Source organism: Dufourea novaeangliae, unplaced genomic scaffold (genome assembly GCF_001272555.1).
Source record: "Dufourea novaeangliae isolate 0120121106 unplaced genomic scaffold, ASM127255v1 scaffold125, whole genome shotgun sequence".
Taxonomy (NCBI): domain Eukaryota; kingdom Metazoa; phylum Arthropoda; class Insecta; order Hymenoptera; family Halictidae; genus Dufourea; species Dufourea novaeangliae.
The window spans coordinates 4,597,955-4,622,341 of NW_015374020.1; the positions used below are offsets into that span (position 1 = coordinate 4,597,955).

The 24,387-nt window shown below is 41.4% G+C and overlaps 5 protein-coding genes across 6 annotated transcripts; 3 read left to right on the forward strand and 2 right to left on the reverse strand.

Annotated features, from left to right (window-relative positions):
- The first annotated feature begins 982 nt into the window (after nucleotides 1-982).
- Nucleotides 983-6,004, forward strand: LOC107189040 (F-box/LRR-repeat protein 7). Of its 2 annotated transcripts, none has more exons than XM_015577472.1 (8): nucleotides 983-1,093; nucleotides 3,423-3,622; nucleotides 3,870-4,144; nucleotides 4,236-4,502; nucleotides 4,600-4,969; nucleotides 5,137-5,340; nucleotides 5,415-5,662; nucleotides 5,734-6,004. In XM_015577472.1, the coding sequence occupies exons 1-7, from the start codon at nucleotides 983-985 to the stop codon at nucleotides 5,548-5,550; spliced, it is 1,563 nt and encodes a 520-aa protein (XP_015432958.1). In that variant the 3' UTR covers nucleotides 5,551-5,662; nucleotides 5,734-6,004. The 2 variants fall into 2 exon arrangements, with proteins under 2 accessions (XP_015432958.1, XP_015432959.1); XM_015577473.1 differs by lacking the exon at nucleotides 983-1,093 and adding an exon at nucleotides 3,079-3,277.
- A 358-nt stretch (nucleotides 6,005-6,362) lies between these two features.
- On the forward strand, nucleotides 6,363-8,169 carry LOC107189091 (ras-related protein Rab-28-like). Its single transcript, XM_015577525.1, has 4 exons — nucleotides 6,363-6,437; nucleotides 7,207-7,392; nucleotides 7,491-7,724; nucleotides 7,798-8,169. The coding sequence occupies exons 1-4, from the start codon at nucleotides 6,363-6,365 to the stop codon at nucleotides 8,020-8,022; spliced, it is 720 nt and encodes a 239-aa protein (XP_015433011.1). The 3' UTR covers nucleotides 8,023-8,169.
- A 1,354-nt stretch (nucleotides 8,170-9,523) lies between these two features.
- On the reverse strand, nucleotides 9,524-11,275 carry LOC107189052 (hexosaminidase D-like). Its single transcript, XM_015577484.1, has one exon. It carries the CDS (start codon nucleotides 11,273-11,275, stop codon nucleotides 9,524-9,526), a length of 1,752 nt encoding a protein of 583 aa, XP_015432970.1.
- Nucleotides 11,276-15,741: 4,466 nt separating this feature from the next.
- LOC107189016 (shootin-1) lies at nucleotides 15,742-22,190 on the forward strand. Its single transcript, XM_015577443.1, has 10 exons — nucleotides 15,742-15,970; nucleotides 18,751-19,205; nucleotides 20,013-20,126; nucleotides 20,221-20,315; nucleotides 20,399-20,552; nucleotides 20,628-20,756; nucleotides 20,839-20,984; nucleotides 21,070-21,601; nucleotides 21,689-21,747; nucleotides 21,820-22,190. Exons 2-10 carry the CDS (start codon nucleotides 18,758-18,760, stop codon nucleotides 21,964-21,966), a joined length of 1,824 nt encoding a protein of 607 aa, XP_015432929.1. The 5' UTR covers nucleotides 15,742-15,970; nucleotides 18,751-18,757; the 3' UTR covers nucleotides 21,967-22,190.
- A 45-nt stretch (nucleotides 22,191-22,235) lies between these two features.
- On the reverse strand, nucleotides 22,236-23,962 carry LOC107189055 (protein BCCIP homolog). Its single transcript, XM_015577488.1, has 3 exons — nucleotides 23,784-23,962; nucleotides 23,044-23,298; nucleotides 22,236-22,975 (listed from the first exon to the last, which is right to left on the reverse strand). The coding sequence occupies exons 1-3, from the start codon at nucleotides 23,901-23,903 to the stop codon at nucleotides 22,430-22,432; spliced, it is 921 nt and encodes a 306-aa protein (XP_015432974.1). The 5' UTR covers nucleotides 23,904-23,962; the 3' UTR covers nucleotides 22,236-22,429.
- Between the last annotated feature and the right edge of the window lie 425 nt (nucleotides 23,963-24,387).

The following is a 24,387-nucleotide window of genomic DNA, read 5'->3' on the forward strand; positions in this document are numbered from 1 at the left end:
TGTTTAAATTTACCTATTCTAAACTCTACGTTAAGATCTGAATTTCGGATATATATGATCAAATGTCAAGAAAATGTCTTAATATTACATGTTTGTTATTTGAACGAGATACCAAATAATGCGGAAGTCCATCGATGGCTTCTTGTTTCGATGCGATGAAATGTCCCAGTATATTTTTATAATTATATAAGTCACTATAAGTAATTATGGCACAAGGATCATTTTAATCGTTCGAAACGCAATCGAATATATCTTTTTGCCGTCGAATTTTCAAAAAGTCGCGGAATATAACGTGACGGCCCTCTGTTGGCTGTGCATCCTTGCGTGGCGGAGCACTCCAGCGGCTCTATTTTAGGAATCGACAGAAAGTTAAGATTATTTTAGTTACATTTTTTACCTCCGAACCAGAACGCAGGGTGCTTAGCACAAGAACGTCACGATGGCGGAGTAGGTCGTTTATTACGTCGGACAACGGGGATTGCATACATTCCGTTTACGCGGAAACATTAAAAAGGAAACGCACACGCACACGAGCAATTACGTAACTATTGCACCGATTCACGATTCTCCAAAAAAAATTCGTGAAGCGAATTTCGACGAGACGTGTTTCATTCATTGCCAGAAGAGTTGAATTGCCCGCGAAGAACGTACGCAATCTCGATCTTCCCGCTGCACGATAAATCGGGCTTTTTTTGTGTCTACGGGACACATAGATCATTTCCGTGAAATATTCTACGATCGTTTACTTTTCGCTCAAGTGCGATTGTGTGTCTAAAATTGCATCAGCAATATCGTGGAAGTGTCTTCGAAATTTTTCTTCCCTTCCAAACCGAACAGTGTTACGTCAGTGCGCAATTTTAACCGGTGTTCCATTCGCGGAGGAATACGTCAATGTCTTCCGCTTCAGACGAACATTTCTATATCCAAGTTTTAGTCTTCTGATGTTCGAATCCGTTCCGGATCGTACCCCAACGTCTTCGTCATGGATATACGAAGAATGTCCAATTGGAACGTCCTGAGCGTGGAGGCAGCCCTTCAACAGCTTAACAATTTTGAGGACGGCAACGGCGAGATCATCAGACGACCAAACACGGTAAATTGCTTAGAATTTATTTATAGTCCCATTTCGAAGAACAAGTCACAATTTCACTGGACAAACAAATTACAATTACACTGCACATTCATTTACCAGAATATTCGACGCGAAATGCTTGAAACACCACTAGTGAGTGACGTGACAGGGTTAGACTTCTTTCCTAGCTCCTGTCGCTGGGGTATACTAATGGGTTCTACCTATTCTTATCTCGTCTGCTTGCCTGACTGCTTGTCTTTATTTATAACTAATTAAGCTAGACACTGTACGAAGTGTGTCCTAGTATGGTCCAGTTAACCACGGGTCTTCTGACAAATTGCTGTACGGTCCAGACTTTGCGTTCAACTTTATCGTGTCCTGTGAATTCCATAAAAGTACAAGCTGAAATGAATAAAAGGACGTTGTGACTCGAGGACACGGTGACCGCGTTGTTCAGTTCGAAGCGATTCATTGTGGATGGAATTCGAAAAACTGTAGTGAGGTTTGAATTATCGTAACAATGAGCATCTGGCATCATTTGAACGTGGAACATGCTACGAGCGCTATATCCAGGGAGGATCTCGGAACCCATGTTCATCGATACAGAATTGTGTCGACTGCGGTAATTGTTTAACGAGAATAATGCAATTGATAATTAAACCCCATTAAAACAAAGGAATTGGTTATTACTACTCTTTAGTTGAAGCTGAAATTGTATCTGATATCGTAAATACTTCGGTAAGACATTACCGTTCGGTAATAAAAAATAATTAATATTCGACAGGGATTTACTGTCACCTTACAATTCTGTGTGGTTAACTTTTAACTTTGAAATAGACTTCTTAGTCATTTTGTTAGAGTGTAATAATATTTTGCTCCGTATTGCGTAACGATGCTGTAAGTATTACAAAAGTTAAGTGCAATCCGATTGGTAATGGTGGAAACCGTCTAAGTGTTCGTGTTATCGATTTCATCTGACGGTGGTTACTATCATTACATGTTACACATGAACTTCGTTACAAGAATCTTATATATATATATATAAAAAGTGAACATCAAGGAAGTATGCAAATGGTTTAATAAAAGGTGGCTTATAGAGTGATTAACTGCCAGGGTCACAGACATTCTTATTCATTTTATTGTTTGATCAGAACACTCGAGACCATTTGTATCTCCAAACAATAATATCGACAGCTAATACATATAATGTATCGGTAGGGTTTGCTTTCTCCAAGGAACATTTTTTCGTTTGCATATACCGTGCAATTCCCACGTGCATAGCTTCGCCTCGTCGTCAGTCGCGTGTCGGACATGTTCCAAGTCTTAAATCAACCGATTCCTTGGCAGATTTTTAGAGTATCTCGGAACCTCGTAAAACTTTATAACGTTGTATAAACGACCCCAATTATCCATACAAAAAAAACTAACACTTGATATCCAAAAAAATAAACCTTAAAAAATCTTGTCCATCGGCTACAAGAAGAGAGAGGAATTGAGTTTCTCGATTTTCGCTCCCGAATTTTTCCACACAATGTCTCAAAGAAGTTTAACAAACGCTTCCTCAATTCCAGTTGAAAAGTTCAGAATGGCTATCAAGAGCAAGGCAATAATTCCGGAACATTCGGAAAACTTCATCGCGAATTTTGACGTTTCACGGGGGAAACACAAGGAAATGCACCTTGGCTGCATGTGACGAGTTTAAAATTAAAGCACAGACGGGTCTTCCAAGGCTTATATTTAGGACGGTGGCGCAGGCGCGATCCGATTAGAAATGCCGTGAAGACTTAGAACTTCTGGATCCCCGAATTCCGACGTTGCGCCGCGCGATTTTCACGAAAACGGAGGAGTCCGTTCTTGGGAACCCCGCGAATCCGACGTTCACCATCTTTTTACCATCGTTGCGAGAATCGCGGGCCCATCGTCGAAAGTTCGGTTTCCGCGAGGTGGGGACCAATAAGACCGATTCCGTAGAGCTCGAGAATCACATCGAAAATAGAATCCAATAGCGTCTGTGTCGATCGTTCGAAGAACGTGGTTCTGTGATATCGTTCGTCGAAAAATCATCTGTGTGTCTCCAGACTTGTCTCCGATTAAAACAGCAAGATGGATCTCGGGGGTGTGGATGTCTGGGGGCAGATCGCCGTGGAAACGTCTCAAATGTTCGTTTCCGAGGGCGGTGTGGTTAAGAGTCGCTTCGCGGGGACAGTAAGTGACGCAAGACACCTCCAATAAAAGACATAGGGAATCGCTTGTTCGCTGGAAAAATGTTGCAACCCCGTTTTTAAGATCTCTCGACGGTCGTCGTGTTGACGTCTCGTGAACAGAATATTTCACCTACGCTTCTTTTCAGACGATCGAGAAGCTTCCCGACAAGGTGATTCTGCACGTCTTCAGCTACCTCTCGCACCGTGAAATATGCAGGGTCGCACGTGTCTGCAAAAGGTGGCGTCAAATCGCATACGACACGCGTCTGTGGAAACACGTATCGCTGCGCCCGGAGATCAGCGGCTTGCACGTCAGCTCGTTGGACAATCTGCTTCATTTGATCAGGTAGACGATGCTTTCGACTGGTAGCGAAAAGAGGCAAAAAAGAAGTGTAGAGAATTTCTGGCAGATAATGCTTGTTCCCGAAATATATGTTCGAGAGGTGTTCCACTTGCCAAGATAGTTTGTAAACACCCGGCGATAATATGTATTTCAAAGAATGTCACGAAACAAAAAAGCAAAGAGAACAATTGTTGATTAGTTTTATGGTTTAAAGACGTAAGTTGATCGATGGATGAATTGTATGCGACAGCACACGTTTCGGCGCCTCGTTGAGGTACATCGAGCTGCCGATCGAACTCATCACGCACACGGTCCTCCACGAATTAGCGAATAAGTGTCCGAATCTGACGCACATGCTGCTCGACTTCTCGACCGCCATGCAGCTACACGATTTCTCGGAGATGCAGGCTTTCCCCACCAAACTGAAATACATGTGCATCTGTCTGTCGGAGGTGATTTTCATGGAAGGCTTCATGAGGAAAATTTACAACTTTATCAACGGATTGGAAATCCTTCATCTCATAGGTTCGTATTTCTTTTAACGTTCAATTAAACCATCACAGTAATACCGCCAAGATAAATTCATTTGTTGGGCCGTTCTACCTCGATTACACAGGCACGTACGAAAAAGTGGAGGAAGAAGAGGAAGAAATTTATGAAGTCATAAACGTGCACAAACTGAAATCCGCGACTCCTAACCTGAGGGCGATCAATCTCTACGGGATCAATTTCGTCGACGATTCGCACATCGACGCTTTCTCGTCTAACTGCATTCAGCTGGAGTGTTTAGCGGTGAATTTCTGCTCGAAGGTCACCGGCTCGACAATGAAGACTCTGTTCCAGAGGAGTAGAAGATTGAAGTGTCTTCTGATGCAGGGAACAAGTATCTACGTTCACTGAAATACAGTTAGACGTGTTCTTGCCACTTCTATAGCTCGATAGAGACATATTATATATACATGTCGTAAATTTTCTTACAGACCTTCAAAGCGAGTACGTGATGCAAGTGGAATGGGAGAAGTCCAGTATCCAGGAGTTAGACGTCACTGCTACGGACTTATCCACGGAATGTCTGATCGACATGCTTTCCAGGATCCCGGGACTTCGTTTCCTAAGCGCTGGACAATTGAACGGCTTCAACGACAGCGTCCTGAAAGCCTGGGCAGAGCTTGGTAATCCTCGAAACCTGATCGCCTTGGACCTGGACAGTTCGGATAACCTCACCGACGATGCTTTGTACAAGTTTTTGTCGAGATACGGCCATCAGCTATGGGGTCTTGCTTTGTCCGGGATGCCTCATATCACTGATCAACTGTGGCAGAGCGTGCTACCGATATTAACTAACGCCAAGTGAGTTTTGCTGATCGATATTGGGTTTTTGCCGTGGAAGGTTGAAATTCGATCTTTAGCTGATTCGTAGGGAACGATGAGGGTAGATGATTAGGGATCTTCTTCCATGGCATGCTTTCCTCTCGTTAGACGAAATATTTTAATTTGTTGTTTTCGAATGTATCTAGGATTCTTGTGATGGGAACGCAAGAGAGACTGGGCGTGAACATCCACGTGGATCAATTAATGGATGGCATCGCGAACAATTGTCCGAACTTGGAACGACTAGAACTGCGTTGGGATCCAGAGAACTTGCGGTTCTCCGACAAGAGTCAGAAGGCCATCGATATACTACGCGTAAAGTGTATCAAGTTACGGTGTCTGAGTTTAAGGTAGCACTTCGTGATTTTTGATCGATAGCAGATAAATCAATGCCGTGTGCTGTGATCAGTTTGATGTGTTCCAGCGATGGACGGTATTACGAGATCGTGAAGGCGAATTTCGAGCGAGCCGATCGACTGACCGTCGTACGAACGACGACGTGTTGCAGAGTGTCGAACTACTACCTCTTAGCCAATTACAAGGATTTAGTCTTCAATTAAACAAATTCTTTTCTATTATAATTGTGATTATTTGTATATACACCGCGATGGGATTCATGTACAAAGTGTTCCATATAAATGCATTACCGTGGAGGATAAATCCATTAACGAGGTAACGTTTAAATATAAATACATAATTCAGTCCTCATAGCTGATGTTACCAATAACAAATGTTTGTTCCAGATCTTGGACACGGAGCAACGACCGATACAGGATCATCCATTATTCCGAGTATTAAGACAGCGAGCAAAATACCAGATATATATTTTTATACACCACTTTTGAGTCCGTGCATACGCGACTAAATCGCCGAAAGATTTGTAAAACGATTTGAAATGTAAGGTTTTTGTCTTTCGAATGTGCAATTTGGAATTGGATAATCTCAATGTTCTAACTGTACTTATACAAGAAAACGAAGAAAAAAAAGAATAGTTTGACACAGACAAATAAAAGGGTACGATTTATTGCCGTTGATTGTTGTTCATGATTAATTCGTAGAAGAGAAAAAAAGGTTTCCACGAGCAATAGTGACAAGTCAGACACGCACAACGGTGTTCGTGAATATCGATTATTCGCTAATTTATTCATGCACCTGTGTAGACGACGACGACGACGACGACGTCGCACTGGCCACGGCCGGTCGGTCGATTCGCTCGATTTCATTCTCTAGCCACATGCCAGACCCTTCGTTTATATGTTCCATTATAGTCGACGTAGAACCGTCGTGGCCACCACGACTTTTCGCATGATTCCCGGAAGTTTCGCGGCGGAGCCTCATCCTATCGCTTTCCCCGGTCCCCCGATCTTCCCCAATGTCCGCGGTTGAGGAGGATTTGGCCGCGAAGAGGCTGAAAATCGTCCTGGTCGGTGACACTGCATCCGGAAAAGTGAGTTTCGGACTGTTTTGTTCGACAGTGCGTACAGATTTTTACACCCTGGGATCTTCTGTTCTCTTCGTTTTTTCTTCGTATTTCCATCGAACGGAAAACAGATCGATTGTCAAGGGTAAATTTTCGGTATGGCTTAAAAATTGTTCATTGAATACAGCGTCGAATTGTCTAGTTTGAGTTCAGTGTGTTTCAGCTTCGAGGAACAGGGCAGCGTATCGATTTATTTCTTTCGTGCTTCCTGAAGTGGTCAGTGTCACGACTTTTAAGCACGTACCTACAACTACCGCCCAGTTTTATCCAATAAAACATAAAAGTTCTTTTCTTTTTGGGATTTCTACGAGGTAGTCCTCTTTCTTTTTTCCATCGCTGAGAATACGTGTATGATAGAACAATAAGATTTTAATTGGGAAAGTATAGTTTTGTATATAAAATTACACGTTCGTGACACAAGTGATTGCATATCGGTAATTGTTTCTCTTGTCAACGGGCGGTTCACTCATCAATTTAATAAGCTAGCTGGTTCTTGGATTGGCTCGAAGAACTACGATGTGCATAGTTAATTGGATAGCGGACGTGATACGCGAGTTTCGAATGACAGAGAAATTCCGCTCAACGATTTTCCATTGTGATGTGTGAACATTGTCGATATCCAACAGGTCACACGTAAATCGAAAAGAAATTCGGATGAATATTTTGATTATTGTTAATCCGTCTTCGTGTATGTGTTTCGATTCACGATAACTGAAATGCAGGGATCCCTGTTTAGACCAGCATCGCCCAAAAGTTTTGCCACAACGACTTCAACAGACAGTACACGCCCACGTCTGGGATTGACTTTTACCTGAAGAATCTCAGCATTGGTGCTTACAAAAATGTGAACTTACACCTGTGGGACGTTGGTGGCCTCGCGCTTCATGGAAATATGTTGGACAAATACGTATTCGGTGCTCATGTAAGAAGAAGCAAAACAATTTGACAAACAGATTCGTGATTACAATAAAGTTCAGAAGAAATCGAATTATTCTCTTACGAAAGAGTTGATTCTTTCAGATCGTGCTCTTGGTCTACGATGTCACGAACAGTTGCAGCTTCGAGGTTCTAGAAGAATGGATCGACAAGATCAGGAGAGTGAACAACAACTACGAGGAAGCACCTCTGATGGCCGTGGTCGGTAATAAATGCGACATGGAACACCAGAGATCGGTGAAAAGGGATCGAAGCCATAAATTCGCCGCGGAGAATGGGTTTCCATCTCACGATGTGTCCGCGAGAACCGGTGAAGCGGTAAAAACTCATCAGATAATTACGTTCTTTAATGTTTTTCGTGTCGACTTTAATAGGACGGCTTCGGTTCCAGGTGTCTCTGTGTATAGTGACTTTGGCGGCGCAAATTTTGGGCGTACGACTAACGAAAACCGATCAGGACTTTCACAAGCCCATAATTATCGCGGAGATAGGTGACACTGTCGACATGAGCACTGTTCAGAAAATCGTGAAAAGGATTCCAACCAAGAGACAAACACAGCTACCCTTTTACCCTCATTTACCCACGTCGAAGTCGGCGGTGTGTGTGTTGCAGTGAGAAATTCGATCGTTAAATAATTCATAATGAAATTATTTCCACGCATAGGGACATATATTAGGAGCATTAACGTTGTACATAAGATATTGAAATATTTTTCGTAAAAATTCCGATCGGGACCTGATTGTTCACTTATACATATTTCGAGGGGCCAACGCAATAAACCGGTGTCTTCGCAGTAGATTTAGAAACAGATTTATTTATTTAATAGAATCTTACTACTCATGGCAATTAATGTTAATAATGGGTCGACGTAACAGCGTTAAAAATAAGTAATATCAGTTAATAGTAGTATCATACATGTAGCAACGTACATAGAGCATCGTGTGATCGACTACATGCTACGACCTCGATCTTCGATTTCGGTGATTTCAATGCTCCTGGAAAGATCGTACGGCGCGACGAATGTTTGTCGATCGTTCGCGAGACGAACTTAAAAAGAGCGCTGTGTCAGGTTTTACATACCAGACAATTAAATAAAATTGAACGATCGAATAAACAGAATTGTCGCTCGCGAAAAACATAACAAAAGGTCTATCGAACGTCTTACTTTTTTATAAATCGCTCGCTCGCGAGAAGAACTTTCTCTATAATCTATTTATTAATGGCACTAATCATGCAAACGTTACATATACGAGAACAGAAACTTACACGACAAACATAAACGCATTCAACAAGAGAACAATTGTTGTTAACAAGGGAGAATTGGGTAAAGGCGCAGATGTGTGCGTGTATTCGGAGACAATTGGTTTCGTAAAGTACATGTAAAACGCAAGTTTGGAAGCATTCGAAGGGTACAAATATGGTAATAAATAGCGAATAAATTAGTTGGCGCTTTCATTGCATTCGGTAGGAATCAGGTAAAACAGGTATAATTCGCAAAAACGGTATAGACAATCGTGAACGTGGCTATCGACGCAGCAGTCAAATCGTAAGACCGTCTTTCGAAACAGCGCTTCGTGAAGCAAGAATGGTATAATCTGTATCGATATACACAAACTTGACACTTTAATTCCTGATGTGGAAGCGCCATTTGAAAAACTCTATTGCTCCGGAACTATAAGTGAACAAACGTTTATAATTATTTACGGGCGATGCTGCAGTCGATAGATTGAATCACCCGTTTGAATCGAAATATAGAGTAGAATCCTATACATTAAACGTACAAGGTGCAAAATTATAGTTTCGGTAGATTTATACACCATCGATTGTTGCTCGTTCTTTTCTTTTTGTTCTTAGAAAAACTGGAACTCTAAACGTATCTCATTTCATTTCCTGACTTACTCTAATATGGTCTTCAGTCTCTTATTATACAGAGTGTCCCATTTTAATATTTTCACGTGTCTATCTTTGAATTCCATGTTTTATGCCAAATATAATTTGTATTGCTTTATATTGCGGCGATTCACCGCTAGAATTGAAGACAATTCCGTGGAATCATTCAAATAGAACACTCTGTATGTATGGTACCTATTCTTTCTCAATAATATCATATATCTTACTATAATTCCGATTTCTTCAACGGTCTTCTTGGCCATACATTTTTTTCTAATATCTTTTCTTTAGCGTCCCACAATTCAGTGAATTTGTCATTTAAAGGAGCAAGGTATGTCTCTATCCACTCCTGTATAGTATGATCGTCATATATATCTTCCATAGCTGATCTCATGTCTTTCTCAATGTACATTAATTCCATTTTATGCCTGTCCAGATCAACGACCGCGCGCTCTACGTGACTAGGACTCGAAAAAGAATACTTTATGTTGTACGGTTTCAACCATCCCTTGAACGTGTTATCCTGCTCCATTTTGGTAACTTCTTGGGTCAAGGAAAACAGTCGAAAAATAGCAGCATAGATCGATACTCCTTGGTAACTGCATTTGGTCCAACTATATTGAGGTTCTGGAGTCCTTAAAGAAATGCTACCCTCGCATTGTAGAGCTTGCATTATAGGAGTAGGTATATCCATGGGAAAACCACTTAAATCTGGAGCTTGCAAAATAGCTAAATTTACAGCAAGAGATGGCAAAGCAGAGGGTAACAGTTCACAGAGTACACTGAAGTGATCGTATCTTTGCCATCCTGTTAGGATCACACCTTTGAATGTAATCTGAGTAGAGTATTTCTTGATAATTTCTAACCAACGCTGATGATTCTCCATATGATACGCAACATCGGTATAATACTTATCCGGTGCAGTGGCACCTTTGAAAGCAGTAGCAACCCATACATGTTTCCAAACTGCTGCATAGTTTTCCCACAACTGGTCGGTTAAATATGTTCCCGGATCTGTAGTATACTTCCAAACAACTGGTTCCACTATTAAATGCAATCCTCTGTCTATTATTTCTTGTGGGGAAATGTCTCTGAACTCATCATCCCACATGAGAACTGTAAGCTCTGGATACTTATCCTTAACATATCTTGCTACTTTTGAAGTGTGATCTAAGAATAATTGTTTCTTACCCCATTGTTTTTTAACCATTGCATCCAAACACCTGGAGCATTCTCCTATCTGATACACTTCGTCGGCCCCTATGTGCAAGTGTTTTGCTTCAGGATGTGCAGCCACTACTTGGTCTATCATTTCATAAATTAATGGAAGTGTTTTGTTATGAGTGGGGCATAAAGCTTGAGGATAATGTGGCACTTCTCGATAATCTTTATATTTGTCTAATTTAAGTACAAACTCCATGTGACCAAAGGTTTGTACCAATGGTATGACAATGAGCTTATTTTCATTTGCTATCTCTTGAATGTTTTCAATATCTCTTTTAGTGTAACAATTTCCTGCACTGATATCCTGAATTTTTCCTTCGAAAGGAAACATGTCTTCGTATTCAATGAGTATACCAGTAGCACCTAATTTTTTGAGCAATTTTAACAGGTACTTGTAATAACTCACTTTGGGAGGAGCACCTTTTAAATCAAGGTGGACAATCTTATGGCCCTTGAACAAGGGAGCATTGTCTGTGTATGATCTACCATAATTGAGGTCACCAAATAACATTCCTCCTCCACTTTTCAATTTTCCCATTATGTGGGACTCTATTTGCAGTTTTTTGGCAATACTACGAGGACTCTCTGTGAGATCGCTTAAAGGATAGACATCTTCTATTTTTAATCGAGGATTTAGCTTATTGGAGGAGATGTCCTCGACCTCATTACTCAGAATGTGATAAATAACAATCAGCAAAGTGAAACTGATCATTATAATAACTATTAAAGAGGCTCTGCCTCTTAACCGCATCATGATTGTCAGCCAAGTGTAACATGAAGCTCAAATCACTTTCTTATTACTCCGGTTTGGTCAAAGCTCTCGTTACTTCCGACACGATTTGATTGTTCCCTTTCACTGAATGATGGCACTCGTGGAAAACAACGCGAAAGATTCCGTAGCTCGTGATTTATTTAAACTTTGTTCAATCTAGTTACGTCATTGTACAACAATTTAATATTCTTTAAATAATTATTACTTCGAGGAGACAACACGAGCTTTTCCCTTATCACAGTTTAATGACAGAAATAGCAGACTGTTCTCACCGCTGTATAGTGATAAAATGCTATCGAGAATCAGGCTGAGCAACCATAGCCACCATAGCTACATACTGCGGAATTAAACACGCTTTCTAACCTTGATTTCGCAAGATGTTTGTTAGTTAACTGTTGTTTAAATCTTTAGATTGATTCGATAAGCGGGTATATATCTTTAAAATAAATGCTATGAATATTATGCGAACACCTTAAACTCAAAAACATTTATCGTTTTATTTATGAATAATCCAGGAACATGAACTTCACAGGAATAATCCTCAAATAATTTACAACCATCAACAATAATCAACAACGATAATTTGCATCGAATGGAATATATATATATCATTTTCCATTTATTCTAGATTTAGAAATAGTAAGTTGTTTGCCTTTTTGCTTCTATCATGTATTTCCTCAATGATGCTTTCATTTACATTATTAAAATCGTGTTCTAATGCTGTAACTCTATTATTTAAGGATTTTAAGGTAGTAATTGAATCATTGAAGAGCTGAAGACTCGATTGGAGTACTTTTAATTCATTTTCCAATTTAGACAGTTCGGAATTGAGTAGCTTGCTGATTTTGTCCAGGAGTGAATTACTATTGTCAACTAGTATTGATGTTGGTGACAATAGTGCTACAGTGATTGAATAATCCTTGCAGTCAAGCAGCCTACTGTGAATCCATGGGTGAACACAACGAGATAGACATATTGCGTCTGGATGAGAAAATATTCCACATATTGAGCAGTTGAATGGATTGATCACAGGGGCATAGCAACCGTTGCAAACTACTTTTTTTTATGGAGGCATGGTAATAGTGTAGTTGTAGTTCAAAATATATTTAGAGTGATAGATACTGAGACGCAATAACACTAACATACTTTCACAATATACAGATACTTACCAACACAACTGAAACACAATAACAGAATCAGGCAGGTATAGGAGACAATTAGGTATGAAATTTATGATTCGAAACTAGTAAATAAACGCCGATAAAAATCACATTCAGATCACAAAATCACCAGCAGCGAGAGAGCACAAGTTCACGGTGGGCAATACCAGATTAAAAACAATTGTGTTTTATCTCTACAGTGTTTTTACCTTCTGTAACACGACTGTTATTATCAGTTGCTTTGTTTCATTTTGAAGAGCAGTACTTTAAAGGCACAACCGCGTGACAGATTTAATACCGGTGGTACAGCAAAAGACGATCCGATTTATAACTTTTTACATGGATATAAGATCAAAAGGATCTAATACTAGATTACCGACTATCGTATCGGATTGGGCGCAGAAATACATTCTACAAACCAAAATGAAATAAATACTAGAATATAAATTAACATTCCTTTGTATGTTATTTTACATTTGATGATAAATTTTCTGTTTCCTTTTTCGATTCTTCCTTCTGGTAATTAGTTTATGAAAAAAAAGGAAAAAAATCTGAACAAACCCCCCGTATAATTAATAATTCATAATACATTTTACTATATTTAATAAAAAAAATGCATTAACGAAGCCAGAATTGTCAAGGTCACGTGCTTGACCCACAAATAACGAAACGTCGTTCTGCATCGAATTTGCTTAATAAGATCCATCGGCGGCATGCTAATTTTCCGACGATCTTGAATTAAGATCCGTTTTAAATTCGCGCCGTGATCCAGCTCTATTTCCTCAAAGATCCTTCTGTTATCCACCATCGTCCAGCTATTCACGTTAGAATAAAATAAGACGAAACAAAACGTTCCCAGTGTTCGCCAATTTACGCCTGAAATACGTATCGATTAAGGGCATAAAATCGAAGAACGAAAGGGGATGTTTAAAGAATAGAGACCGTTTTCGCCGCGGTCTAACGAGGAAAAGAATCGAAGACGAGCGAAACCGGAGGAGGCTCGCTCGTGTAATGGAATCCGCCGCAGCGAAATCTTAAATCCTATTCCTTTATCTCGTTTCCAGTATCCGCAAACCGTACAGCCACCCGTTACATAGTTAATGAACGTGACTCACGTCTCTTTAGTTATGATGAGAGTAGGGGAATAATTCTACACAATAAAGCTATTTAATGATGTCACTCCACGGGAGTTTAAACCACGCGCGTCTTTCGGACGTTTCGCGATCTCTCTCGCCGGGAATTTCGTAAAAAAAAAAAAGAAACTTTCTTACTACTTTTCTTTTAATTCGCCCGATTATTATTTCTTTCAAGTGCTGTGATTCAATCCAGATATCCACGAAGAAGACGGTTCGTCATCGAAAGTGAAAGAACAGGCATTCGTAAAAAAAAGCGTCACCATACACAACCGAGGACTTCTTTCCGCTGAACAAGGAATTCCCGAGGCAAACAATATCGTTTAACATCTCCTATAACACAACACCTATGACCGTCAAGAGGGGAAAAATATTTGTCTTCCAAGGAAATATTGTTCACGGGTGTTTAAGGAGAAAGCCAGATTTTGAACCGCCACGTTCTCCGCGCGCGCAGTAGATCCCACACTGCGCAGTTGCTCGATCAATTGTAGATATGCATGGAGTAATGGCAAGCCATATCGTTGTCGATCATCGTTCAACATTCTAGGTATGGAAATGGGGAGATGTGTTACAATTCGTAACGAGTTTCGAGTACTCTGGCAGTCCGATCCCATTCGTCGAAATTCAAGCGATAAGAACGGGTTCTCGAAACACACGGCGGGAGGATGATTCTTTTGAGTTATTATTATCGGTGACAAGAGAAACAACGTCAGGCCCTGGGTCTGGCCTCGGTGAACGAAACTATTCAATTCTCTCTGTACATATCTACATACTACGGGCGTGCGAACGCGAACCGCAGAAAACGCGTCAACGTGCTTCCGTGGCAACCGAACCGGGGGACAAAGACATTCGGTTCGACACGATTATTCAGAAATCATGACTCAAGCCCGCACATGTAGACGGCGTATCTACGTTTGTTCAGTTTTTTCTTCTCGCGAATCTGTAGAGACAGCTGCGTAACAGAGGGAACAATTGTATAGAGGGGGGAGAGAACTGCGGAGAGCAATGTTTCCGCGAGAGAATGTAGCAGAACGATTAAAACACCTGATCCCTATTACGCGTTCGTTGATAATTGGGGTATAATAGAAACTTGGCGTATGTTGTATATATTCTACTAAACAATTGGGGAATTTTGAGATTTAAAAAAAATCCATTGATCTTCAAAAAGATGTATTATATTAGTTTGAAAACGCAAATTCCCTATGTTTATTGAACGAAAGATGGACAACCAGTTTCTTATCTTCAATTCGATATTTGAACTTTCTATCTCATAGATAACGAATTTGTCCACGCTTGTGTAGTAGCTTCGCTCGGTGAAAAAAAAATTGGAAAACAAACTTCTGTCGTTTACCATGGAATGCGTAAGACACACACGGTAATGTTTGTCAACGTTGATAACCACCAAATCCCGGTGAAGGGTATTTCGACGATTGTCTGGATTTGGCAATGTTACGCGTCGAAGTTTGCCGCATGGTAAATCGTATGCATCGTGCGTTCTCCGTTCGAAACACTCGATCGGCGAGTATATGAACACACTTTCGTTACTATGCCGGTACACATACATATCCTCGAGAGTGTCTTTCACGGCTGATAGAATCGATGATAACGTGTTATTAAACTGAACTGCGCCAATGCGCGGCGCAAGAAACCTCTCCAATTGCAGCCGTGTCTGAAATCGTTTTCAACGGCGGTTGTCCTCGTCGATCGAGCGACAAAGACCAGAGAAAATTTAATATTCGAATCGACGGAATATAATCTTTAACAATGCAATTCTTACATAACACATTGGTACTACGTCATCCGACATCAACGTTGATAACAATTTCTGTCTGGCCCACGAACAAACGAAACGGAATAGTCGATTGACTCCAATCGAATTAATTGGCAGCGCGACGACGTTGTTTCCTTCGCAAACACCCACGAAATAAGTCCGTAAACAAAAGACACGAACTGACGCGTGCGCGCGCGCGCGGTGGCGATTTTTGCTGACAATGAGGAAACCTTGCCCCGTCCACGCACTCACACATACACGGACGGGTTTCATTAAAGGAAGGGCACGCACTCGCGGGCCTCTTTCGACTCGTCGTCTGGAACCTCCTGGAGATAACGTGACATTACGGTCAAGCCCCGTGCGAGCCAGTATGCGCGCGAACGTCGTTGAATGCGCACCTTCTTCCCGCTTCACCGCGAGCCTTTGTTTCGTTCTTTCCCTCGAGTATTGTTTCTACGGTCTATTATCTCCGTAAAAGATAGTTTCACGGTGAATCTCTCCGAGAATCTCATCGAGAGTCTCGTCCATTACTCTCGTCAACGAAAAAATGCAGTGACCATTATCCCTCCACAAAGTGATTTTGGTGTTGATCATCCAAACAACCGAGCGATCCGTAAGTTCTCAGTGGGTCATTTTCTTCGTTCCGTTCTACAAATCCAGAGTTAGTTTTGCCTTATTCATCATCGACCAACGCGTACTCCAGAACGTTTCGCCCCGGGAGGGGATAAAAGAATGCGGGAAATCGTGTTGAACGAAAGTTTACGAAGTTAAAGAACGGACCGATTACGAGAACCGTTTGACAACGGTGTTCGAGATCCAACCAGCAGTCGCGCGGCGAAACAGGAAAAGTGAAAGGACTTTCCGCGGAGGCGATCCAGCACGTGATTCCGTAGTTCCTTGCATGTGTGCACTCGCGAAACTCCCCCGAGTAGTATATTTTCTCAGATCGGCGCCTGCGGGAAGATCGATCGACCGATCGCCTCTGTGAATTACCCGCGTACATACAGATCGGTGTTAGGATCGCGCCGTTGCTCGTTTCGAGTCGGAGAACGTAAATGGTGAAACGAGTGGCGAACAAGGTGATCGATTGAATCGCCAAGTGGGCGATTGGTTACGCGCGGAAAAGTGCAACGATCTTATACGTGACCGTCGACCTGCACGCCACGCACACATATGTATACACACGTATTGTCCGTTCTCGTTGCACATGACACGGGCACGTTCGAAATTATCATATATCTAGCTCTTCCTGAACCGTGTTGTACATCCGTCGTCGGACGGGATTCACTGCGTGGCCGTCGTGTGAATTAAAAATAGTTGGACGCGGGTGAAAACGACCCCGGAATCCTTGGTATGTATTCCCCCGTGAACCCTGGCCGTGTCTCGGGGAACTCGCTCGATTCCGTGGATGGGTATACGTACATCGAAATTGCGGTGATAAAATGAACGGAGTGGAGTTGCTGTGTGTACGTGCAAACACCGATTACCCGGAATCACTATGAATCGTATGAGTCGAGTAATAACGATTAGAGCTGTTAATTATAAGATACTGGAGTACCCGGGTAACCCGTGAGATGTCCGGGTAAACAAAAATTAGCCGGCTACCGGGGTATCTCATGAGATACTCAAAGATATGAGACAGTCGAAAATCTCGATACGGGAGCCGATATAGCCCTAATAACGATACGAAAATAAATCTCCTAAAACAGCTGTTTGCTTATAATTAATAAGTATCCGGAAATGGAATAGAATGCATTAAACTAATTGTAATCAGATTCTAAATTCTAATGATAATGCACTGCGTGGAATTTTGAATTGGGAAACATTGTTGAACCGTTGTACTGTCGTTAATTTACTAGTAGAATAAAATTCGAATAAAGGTAGGAATGGTCGAGAGTATTTAAGAGAGGGTAGAACGACCATAACCGGATTGGGACCATAGGCACAAGTGACATTTGAACGACTAATGACATATTAACTAGGGTACGTAGAATTTAAGATCAATATTCCAGTTAGAACTAGGCGATAACAACTCGGGAGTAGGTATAACGCAAGTGTTGATGGTTTCCTTGGCAGACTTACCAAGTAGGAGGGCCTCCTCTATCCGCATTGTAGTCGTTACCCCTGGCCCTTATCCAACAGCCTATCGTGATTGTGGCGTCGAAACGTCAGACTTTCCAGAATGACGTCTCGCCGTTGGGTTCCGTTAACGATCATTCTACGGGGGACAGTGACGCACACATTCCGGCGAATTAGCCTCCGAAGTGTTTGCGGGAGATCTCTCTTGGCCAACTCCCACGGAGACCAACCACGTGTGTAGTTCTCCGACGACGATCTTACGCGTGTGCTTCTTCTTTTTCGGGACGCTGTAAACAGTCGCGAGGATGACAGTGTAGAATCTCGTGGTGATTGGTGGTGACATAGGAACGCGAGCGTTTGTTCCACAGAAATAGTCTCTGGGTGGTTCGTGGTAATTTAAAACGATCCAAGTATGATACACGCGAAAATATTATTTGAATTTCGAGAAGATATCATATATGTTTGATAAGCGTTAAAGTGTTAACACGATGTCGGATTGGTGTTGAATATCCGCACCGAATGGCCGGTATCGTTTTGATATTTATAGTATAGTTCGAATCAGGGATCGGAGACTGGAATTGGCGGTAACCCGACGCGAGAGACGTTGACTTCGAGTAACGCGTATCGTTTCCTGGTAAGTTCGGGTGACTCCGAAGACTACGGCTTATCGCGGTTGTTGTACCAGGTACTTCGAGATTCATGGAATCGAGATTAGTCACGGAATAGGTTTTCGACAGCGAGGCTATTTCTAAACTCGACTTGGCTGCAGGGGGTGGCGACCAATAAGCTTATTTTTAGGGAACCGCCGATGTTATTAACCCTCTTGCCGTTCGGGTACACTTCAATAGAAATATCCCTTTCTTGGCTAAATATAGCCACCGCTCGGACCATTCACCGAGAATATTCTCATTATACGTTGTCCGAGGGACACTGCGCAAACTTGAAAGTGCCGGTCGTGCCTGTACCTCCGTAACGCGCCAATAAAAAGTCCACCTAGACATTTATGAATTTAAATATGCCGGCAGAGAAATTCTAGAAACACGCCCGACTAATTATCTCCTCTATTGTACTCGCGACAAAGTCAACTGACCACAACGAAACCATCACGATCCCGCTATAGAGCTAATCCGTTAATCCCTTCGCCTTCCTCGAAAATCTATAGACAGGAATTATAAGTATAATAACCAGGTATAGATGTATAAGAGCGTTGTTCATCGGTGAGAATTGTCATTCGTATAGCCTGTATATATACTAGAGACCTTCAACCAGACTAGCCAGGCTAGTTCGAATAATAGGGCACACTTGTGTTCGCAGGAACGACATGAACAAAACGGAACTGAAGATCGTTCTGAACACCGAGCCGCCGAGGACATCCTCGAATATGATACACTCGCACATACCGGTGCCGAGGATAACTAATGCGGTTAAGGCCCAAGAAAGATGTCCTCCGCCCAGGCGGGGATCCTTCGAGAAACTGTCCAGAGGCGTCTCGGTGGCCGCTCAAAGGGCGTCCTTCGAGAGGCTCGACGCTTCCGTTCAGCTACGGCCAAGGAACAACAATTTATCGGCCTCGAGTATCGAGGTACGAAGCACCGAGGAGAAACTTGGCACGCCGCCGTTCTGCGTCAACTGGAAAACGAACACGAACAACGAGCCGACTAGCGGTGTCGCGAGATTGAATCGTAGCAACAGCCTGGAGAGCAAGTGGAAGAGTAAATATGAGGAGTCGGAGAAAAGACGGAAATTGTTGCTGCAGAAGAGCGAAGCTGGTAATTAATAATTAGTAATAAGTTCCACGAGAGGGGCGTAATGAGCGTTTGTTTGGAGACTAACTACTTAAAGTCGTTTCGGAACTTTATTACGATTCCATTAGTCATCATTAACGTAGTGACGAAACACGACCTCCTACCCAGCCCCTCCACCGACGACGACGAGCATTAAATTCGATTAAACAGCTGCGTGATATGGAGCCCCGAGTAAATATGGAACGACCACGCTTTTCCGTTGATCCGGCTTTCGAAGAAATTTTACGACAACGAAATTAATCGTTTTCTTCGATGGTTTTTTTTTCTCTGGAAGTACGTCTCCCGTGGATCTGCGTATTACAGAATACACGAAAGTAGATTGAGTACACTACCTTGACCCTGATCTTCGACGATCAGAGGAGGACATTAGAAATTTTAATCGCGATTGTTCGAGCCAGTTCTCCAGAATTAGTTTCTCAGACGAGATACAATCTATCGATTTGTTGTTGTAAGGACGATCGTAGTGTCTGTGACAGACTTACGTAAAAAGACATAGGCGTTGACGAAGATACACGTCGAAAGGGAAGTGGTCGATGCGTGATTATAGTTCACGGCCAATCATCTGTAATGTAACTTAACCATTATTCGGTCGTGATTCACAGCCTGCATGCAAAACGAACGCTGTGACGTTTCTTTTTATTAGTCAGCGCGCGTACGCGAGAGTATTATAAATCGTGCGGAATTACATATCGGGAAGTTCGTTACGTGTCACGTATCTAAGCTGCAATTTCCAATCAGGAATTTGATCGAATGAAATTCCTAAATTTACAGCTACTAAGGATCATGTCGATTTGGAGAGGAAATACCAACAATTGCAGAGACAGAATGGTACTCTGCAGTCGCAGTCGCAGGAAAAAGAACAGGAGCTTCAAAAATTACGGACGGGTAATTTGCTTTAATTGGTTCTTTTATATTATATTTCACGAATTTATCTCATTGATCGGTGATACATTTATTCAGTAATGTACTTTTTATCCAGTTTCCGAGGCAGTGTGCAAAGAATACGAACGACTGAAGCATCAATACGATGTAGAAACAGGCGCAATGCACAAAGCAATGCAACAGGCGTCACAGGTAAAACCGTACCAACTGTGATTGTATTCCTCCTACACAATCACGATCGCGATTTATCAACGACTGAATATATATCTTTTCAGTGGTACAGACAAAACCGTGAACTGAAACGAAGATCGCAGATCATATCGCAAAAGCTACTGCAAGCCAATCCCGAGGGATCGTTGGATATTGAAATATCGGACGAGGTCGACTCGAACTTCGAGGATCTCGAGCAGCTGAGGGAAACGGTGAAAGGTACAGGAAGATTTACACGTAATACTTTCATTGTTGTTATCAGAGATTTCGAACGAAATTGTGTGTTTTTTTTAGAATTGAGTAAAGATATTGCCAGGCTTCAGACGGAACTACATTCCGCTAGGCTTCAAGAATTCGAAGCCCAGGAGCAAGTGACGCACCTGACTACACAGTTGGACGAAGAAAGGACTCTCAGGCAAAAATGTATCTCATCACGTTTTCACTATGTTACTTACGATGTTTATACAAATAAGAGGAAATTTGTTAATGAACTTTGTTCATACAGACGAGGAGAAGGTAAACGAGATGAAGGTGCACCAGGAGAACATGGAAAGGGTCACGAAAATGGTCGCGGAGGAGGTGCAGGCGTTGAAGGCACAATGCGACCGTGAAAGGGAGAACGCGAAAATTATGAAAATAGAAGCGGAAAGGGTAGGTGGCCACTGGCGTAAGAAATTTTGTGGGTCTAGATTCTAAGATACGCTATTGATCGAGTGATGATATCGGTTTTTAACAGGTACAAAAAGAGAGAAACGTATTGGCTCATCAGAGCGCGCTCCTGATGGCCGAAGTTGGCGATGATCCCAATGATAGACTGTTGACCGTTCTCCAAGAAGTAGAATCGTTAAAGAGACTGCTAGAAGAAGAACAACAGAGTCACGCTTCTCATATACAAATGCTGGAAGAGAAACTGGAGGAGAAAGAATCGAACGTGGAGTTCGAGATAGTGGAGGAGAAGCTGAAGCTGGCAGAATCCGAACTAGACGTGGCGACGCAGAGGGCCGACAGGGCGGAAAAATTGGCGGAAAGTCTGGAGGCCTTGATTCAAAGTCTAAAGACGAAAATTGGCGAACTGGAGGAGAAGCTTTCTAGGCCACCACCTCCACCTCTGCCTCCACCACCACCACCACCGATGTTCAACAACGGCGGACAATCGTCGATCAAATTGCTGACGAAAGAAAAAATGAATTCGGAACGCAACGCGGTTATCGACATGGAGAACATGCTTGGAATCACAAAGAAAACACCAACCGTTGCTCAACAACCGGGTAAATTAAGTTCTCGATTTCGTGGCACAACGGGCAAAAGTGTGTCAAGTGTCTTGTGTGTAACTTTATCTTCTGAAATCGTTTCAGCCATCGATGATATTATCAACCAGATAAAAGGAGGACGGTTTACATTGAAGCAGACAGACGTGAGTATGGTATTTCTGAGAGTTTCTTGTGGCTAGAGGAAGATTTGTTAAATATCGTGAATTCCATTGCAGAAACAAAGGGAGGAGGAGAGAAGAAGACGACAGGAAGCGGAAAACGCACCACCTGCGGTCTCTGAAATGTTAAACATTTTAGGTACCATGAGAAGAAGAGCGAAGCCGATAAAACAATCCTTCCAGTCTACAGGCGGGCCTACATAAAAATAGATATTGTTAGTAATGTGCAAATACCATCTTTTAAAGCCTCAGGCACGCGCTACATATCGCTGTCGATTTACCAATTGCATTTTGTTTATCAAATATCTGTTCTACGAAGTTACGGTTTAATATTACGTTATTTATTTAATCGTAAAATAAATTTTGTACCATTGAATAAAGTATGTAGGTTTACGTATTTTTATATTATGTGTAAAGCAAAGTGAATAAAAGATGGTTAAGGGAGAAGTGATGGAAACAGATTGCAGTAAGCATTGTGAAAAAAGGTGTATTATAAAAAGCTGGTTACATGTACCGTATATATATATGATACAGTTCATTGTACAAAAAATATCAAAGATGTTACTCTTTATCAAGCATACGCACTTCCTTTAATACATCAAAGGAAGGCTTCTCGAGGAATATTAGACAAATCATTGTTAGTCCTTTGGGTTGACTTTTCTTTATTTTATAAAAACGAAACATGTACTTTTATTTTATCAATAATTTGTTGTAGTTTGGTAGCTTCGAACAAGAGAACCCTCCTGTACGGGACCATCTCATTATCGGTTTCAGTCCACGTGCCCGACAAGCCACTGTCTGATTCCTTTTCAACGGAAAATTCAAAACTAAATGTTGCTTCCTCCGCGAAGATTTCTTCTTCGGGATTGCTCCATAAAATGGTCGGTTCTTCAGCATTATCCTTTTTCTTATTTTTCGATTTCTTACCGACCTTTTGGTCTTCCGTTTTATACAGTTTGCAAATCAGTACATAGTAAGAGAAGTTAAATGGCATCCTCTTACTGGTTGCCCTTTTTATTTCAGATGTCAAGTTCTCCAGAAGCGGTACCGAAATTTGTGCTGGAATGTTAACGAATCTTTCATTAATTAATAAGCCTAAGGCTTCAGAGTCATTCTCAAGAACATGTTTTATCATTGTGTTAGTTGCATCTGTTGCATGCTCATTGGCCAGTTGCCGTAACAGATCTCTAAGTTGCTGAATGCAAAGGTGGTTCTGAAATAAAGATTTTATGGATTAAAGTGAACTGAATGAGCCTCAAAAGTATTGTTTGTATCACTTACCTGTCCACTGGATAAATTAATTACCGTAGTGATACCAAACACATCATTGATGTCATTGTCTTCATCATCCGAGTCTTCTAGATCATCTGACTGTTTAACAACTGAACCCACATAATTTTGAGAAATAATTAAGTCAGTGAGACCACCTAAGTCAAGATGTGCTTTCAGAAACAGCTGCTGTAAAAGTGTCTTAATGCCATGAAAGTCTGGATCTAAGGGACTCCTTCCCTCAAAGTCTACTTGTATTTCCATTCCCTAATTAGAAAAGTTCTACATTCAAACCATATAAATATATATTGAACATACAGTTCTCTACAAATTGACTAATTATAATTACTCTTTACATGTACTTAACTCCATTGAAAAGTATGACTCAAAACAAGTGACCCATTTTCTGTCTTATTTCACTAAAGGATTGCATGATAAATTTTCAACAAACACTTCTAACACGAATTGTGAAAAAGAAAAATTTGTTTCTATCATAGAAAAACTGTTCAAGGCAGCCCATGCAGGATGACGACCACGTTGAATATAATGACAGTTCAGTAAATGATTTTACAAGTTCATAGCATTTTTAAACTTCAATAGCATTTTAGATCATTGTAATCCATGTAAAGCGACTTTAATTGTTATAAATGATCATCAAAAACAAAACCGCATCGGTGACCGCGTGTTTGAAAGTAAGGTTAAACACAACAGTGATGTTCTATGATGGCATAAATAATTTAATTATGTCTTACCTGTTCCCCCACCGCATTGTGCTCGTTATCCTCACTGTTCGATGAATTGTGATCATCGTCGTCACTACTTCTGTCTTCGGTGCTTCGGTGAATATCACGTTTCTTCATTGGAGCAGCCATCGTCACCACACGATCTGACGGTTCAGCCGGATTCTAACCACGTGACATGCCGTCAGATTCTTGAGTCATTTAAAAACAACAATCGAGAAATCAATAAGAAACAGCAGAAATTTTCCACTTAAACACATTGTCAAACTTGTATATTATTGAAAGGACAGTATTTTAATGTCACCATTAAAAATAGTACGTTCTTTAGTCGAACGTAAACATTTAAATCTTTCCTCTTGTCGAATATTTATACAGTGGATAACTAGGAAAGCTGCCATTGTAACATTAAGTTCAATTTTCTTTCTCCAGATGACGCTCCCTACACATTTTCCCGGACCCACCAATCAGTCGCGGCTCATTACCCGCCCAACCGTTTACCGCTTAGTGTCCTGCTAATCTATTCAACTCTTTTTCCTCAAAAGAAGAAGTATCTCCTCAAGACAGCAAAACGTGAGTCAATTTACTAAAGTTCTTTGGAAACTCTGTAAAAATCTGC

Coding starts and splice junctions, on each gene's coding strand:
- LOC107189040 (XM_015577472.1), top strand. CDS start 983: ATGGATATACGAAGAATGTCCAATTGGAACGTCCTGAGCGTGGAGGCA. Junction 3,623..3,869: donor AATCTGCTTCATTTGATCAG/GTAGACGATGCT, acceptor TGTATGCGACAG/CACACGTTTCGGCGCCTCGT. Junction 4,503..4,599: donor TCTTCTGATGCAGGGAACAA/GTATCTACGTTC, acceptor ATTTTCTTACAG/ACCTTCAAAGCGAGTACGTG.
- LOC107189055 (XM_015577488.1), bottom strand. CDS start 23,903: ATGGCTGCTCCAATGAAGAAACGTGATATTCACCGAAGCACCGAAGAC. Junction 23,299..23,783: donor ACAATGCGGTGGGGGAACAG/GTAAGACATAAT, acceptor TTTTCTAATTAG/GGAATGGAAATACAAGTAGA. Junction 22,976..23,043: donor TTAATTTATCCAGTGGACAG/GTAAGTGATACA, acceptor TCTTTATTTCAG/AACCACCTTTGCATTCAGCA.
- LOC107189052 (XM_015577484.1), bottom strand. CDS start 11,275: ATGATGCGGTTAAGAGGCAGAGCCTCTTTAATAGTTATTATAATGATC.
- LOC107189016 (XM_015577443.1), top strand. CDS start 18,758: ATGAACAAAACGGAACTGAAGATCGTTCTGAACACCGAGCCGCCGAGG. Junction 19,206..20,012: donor GCTGCAGAAGAGCGAAGCTG/GTAATTAATAAT, acceptor CTAAATTTACAG/CTACTAAGGATCATGTCGAT. Junction 21,602..21,688: donor AACCGTTGCTCAACAACCGG/GTAAATTAAGTT, acceptor AAATCGTTTCAG/CCATCGATGATATTATCAAC.
- LOC107189091 (XM_015577525.1), top strand. CDS start 6,363: ATGTCCGCGGTTGAGGAGGATTTGGCCGCGAAGAGGCTGAAAATCGTC. Junction 7,393..7,490: donor AATACGTATTCGGTGCTCAT/GTAAGAAGAAGC, acceptor TGATTCTTTCAG/ATCGTGCTCTTGGTCTACGA. Junction 7,725..7,797: donor CCGCGAGAACCGGTGAAGCG/GTAAAAACTCAT, acceptor CTTCGGTTCCAG/GTGTCTCTGTGTATAGTGAC.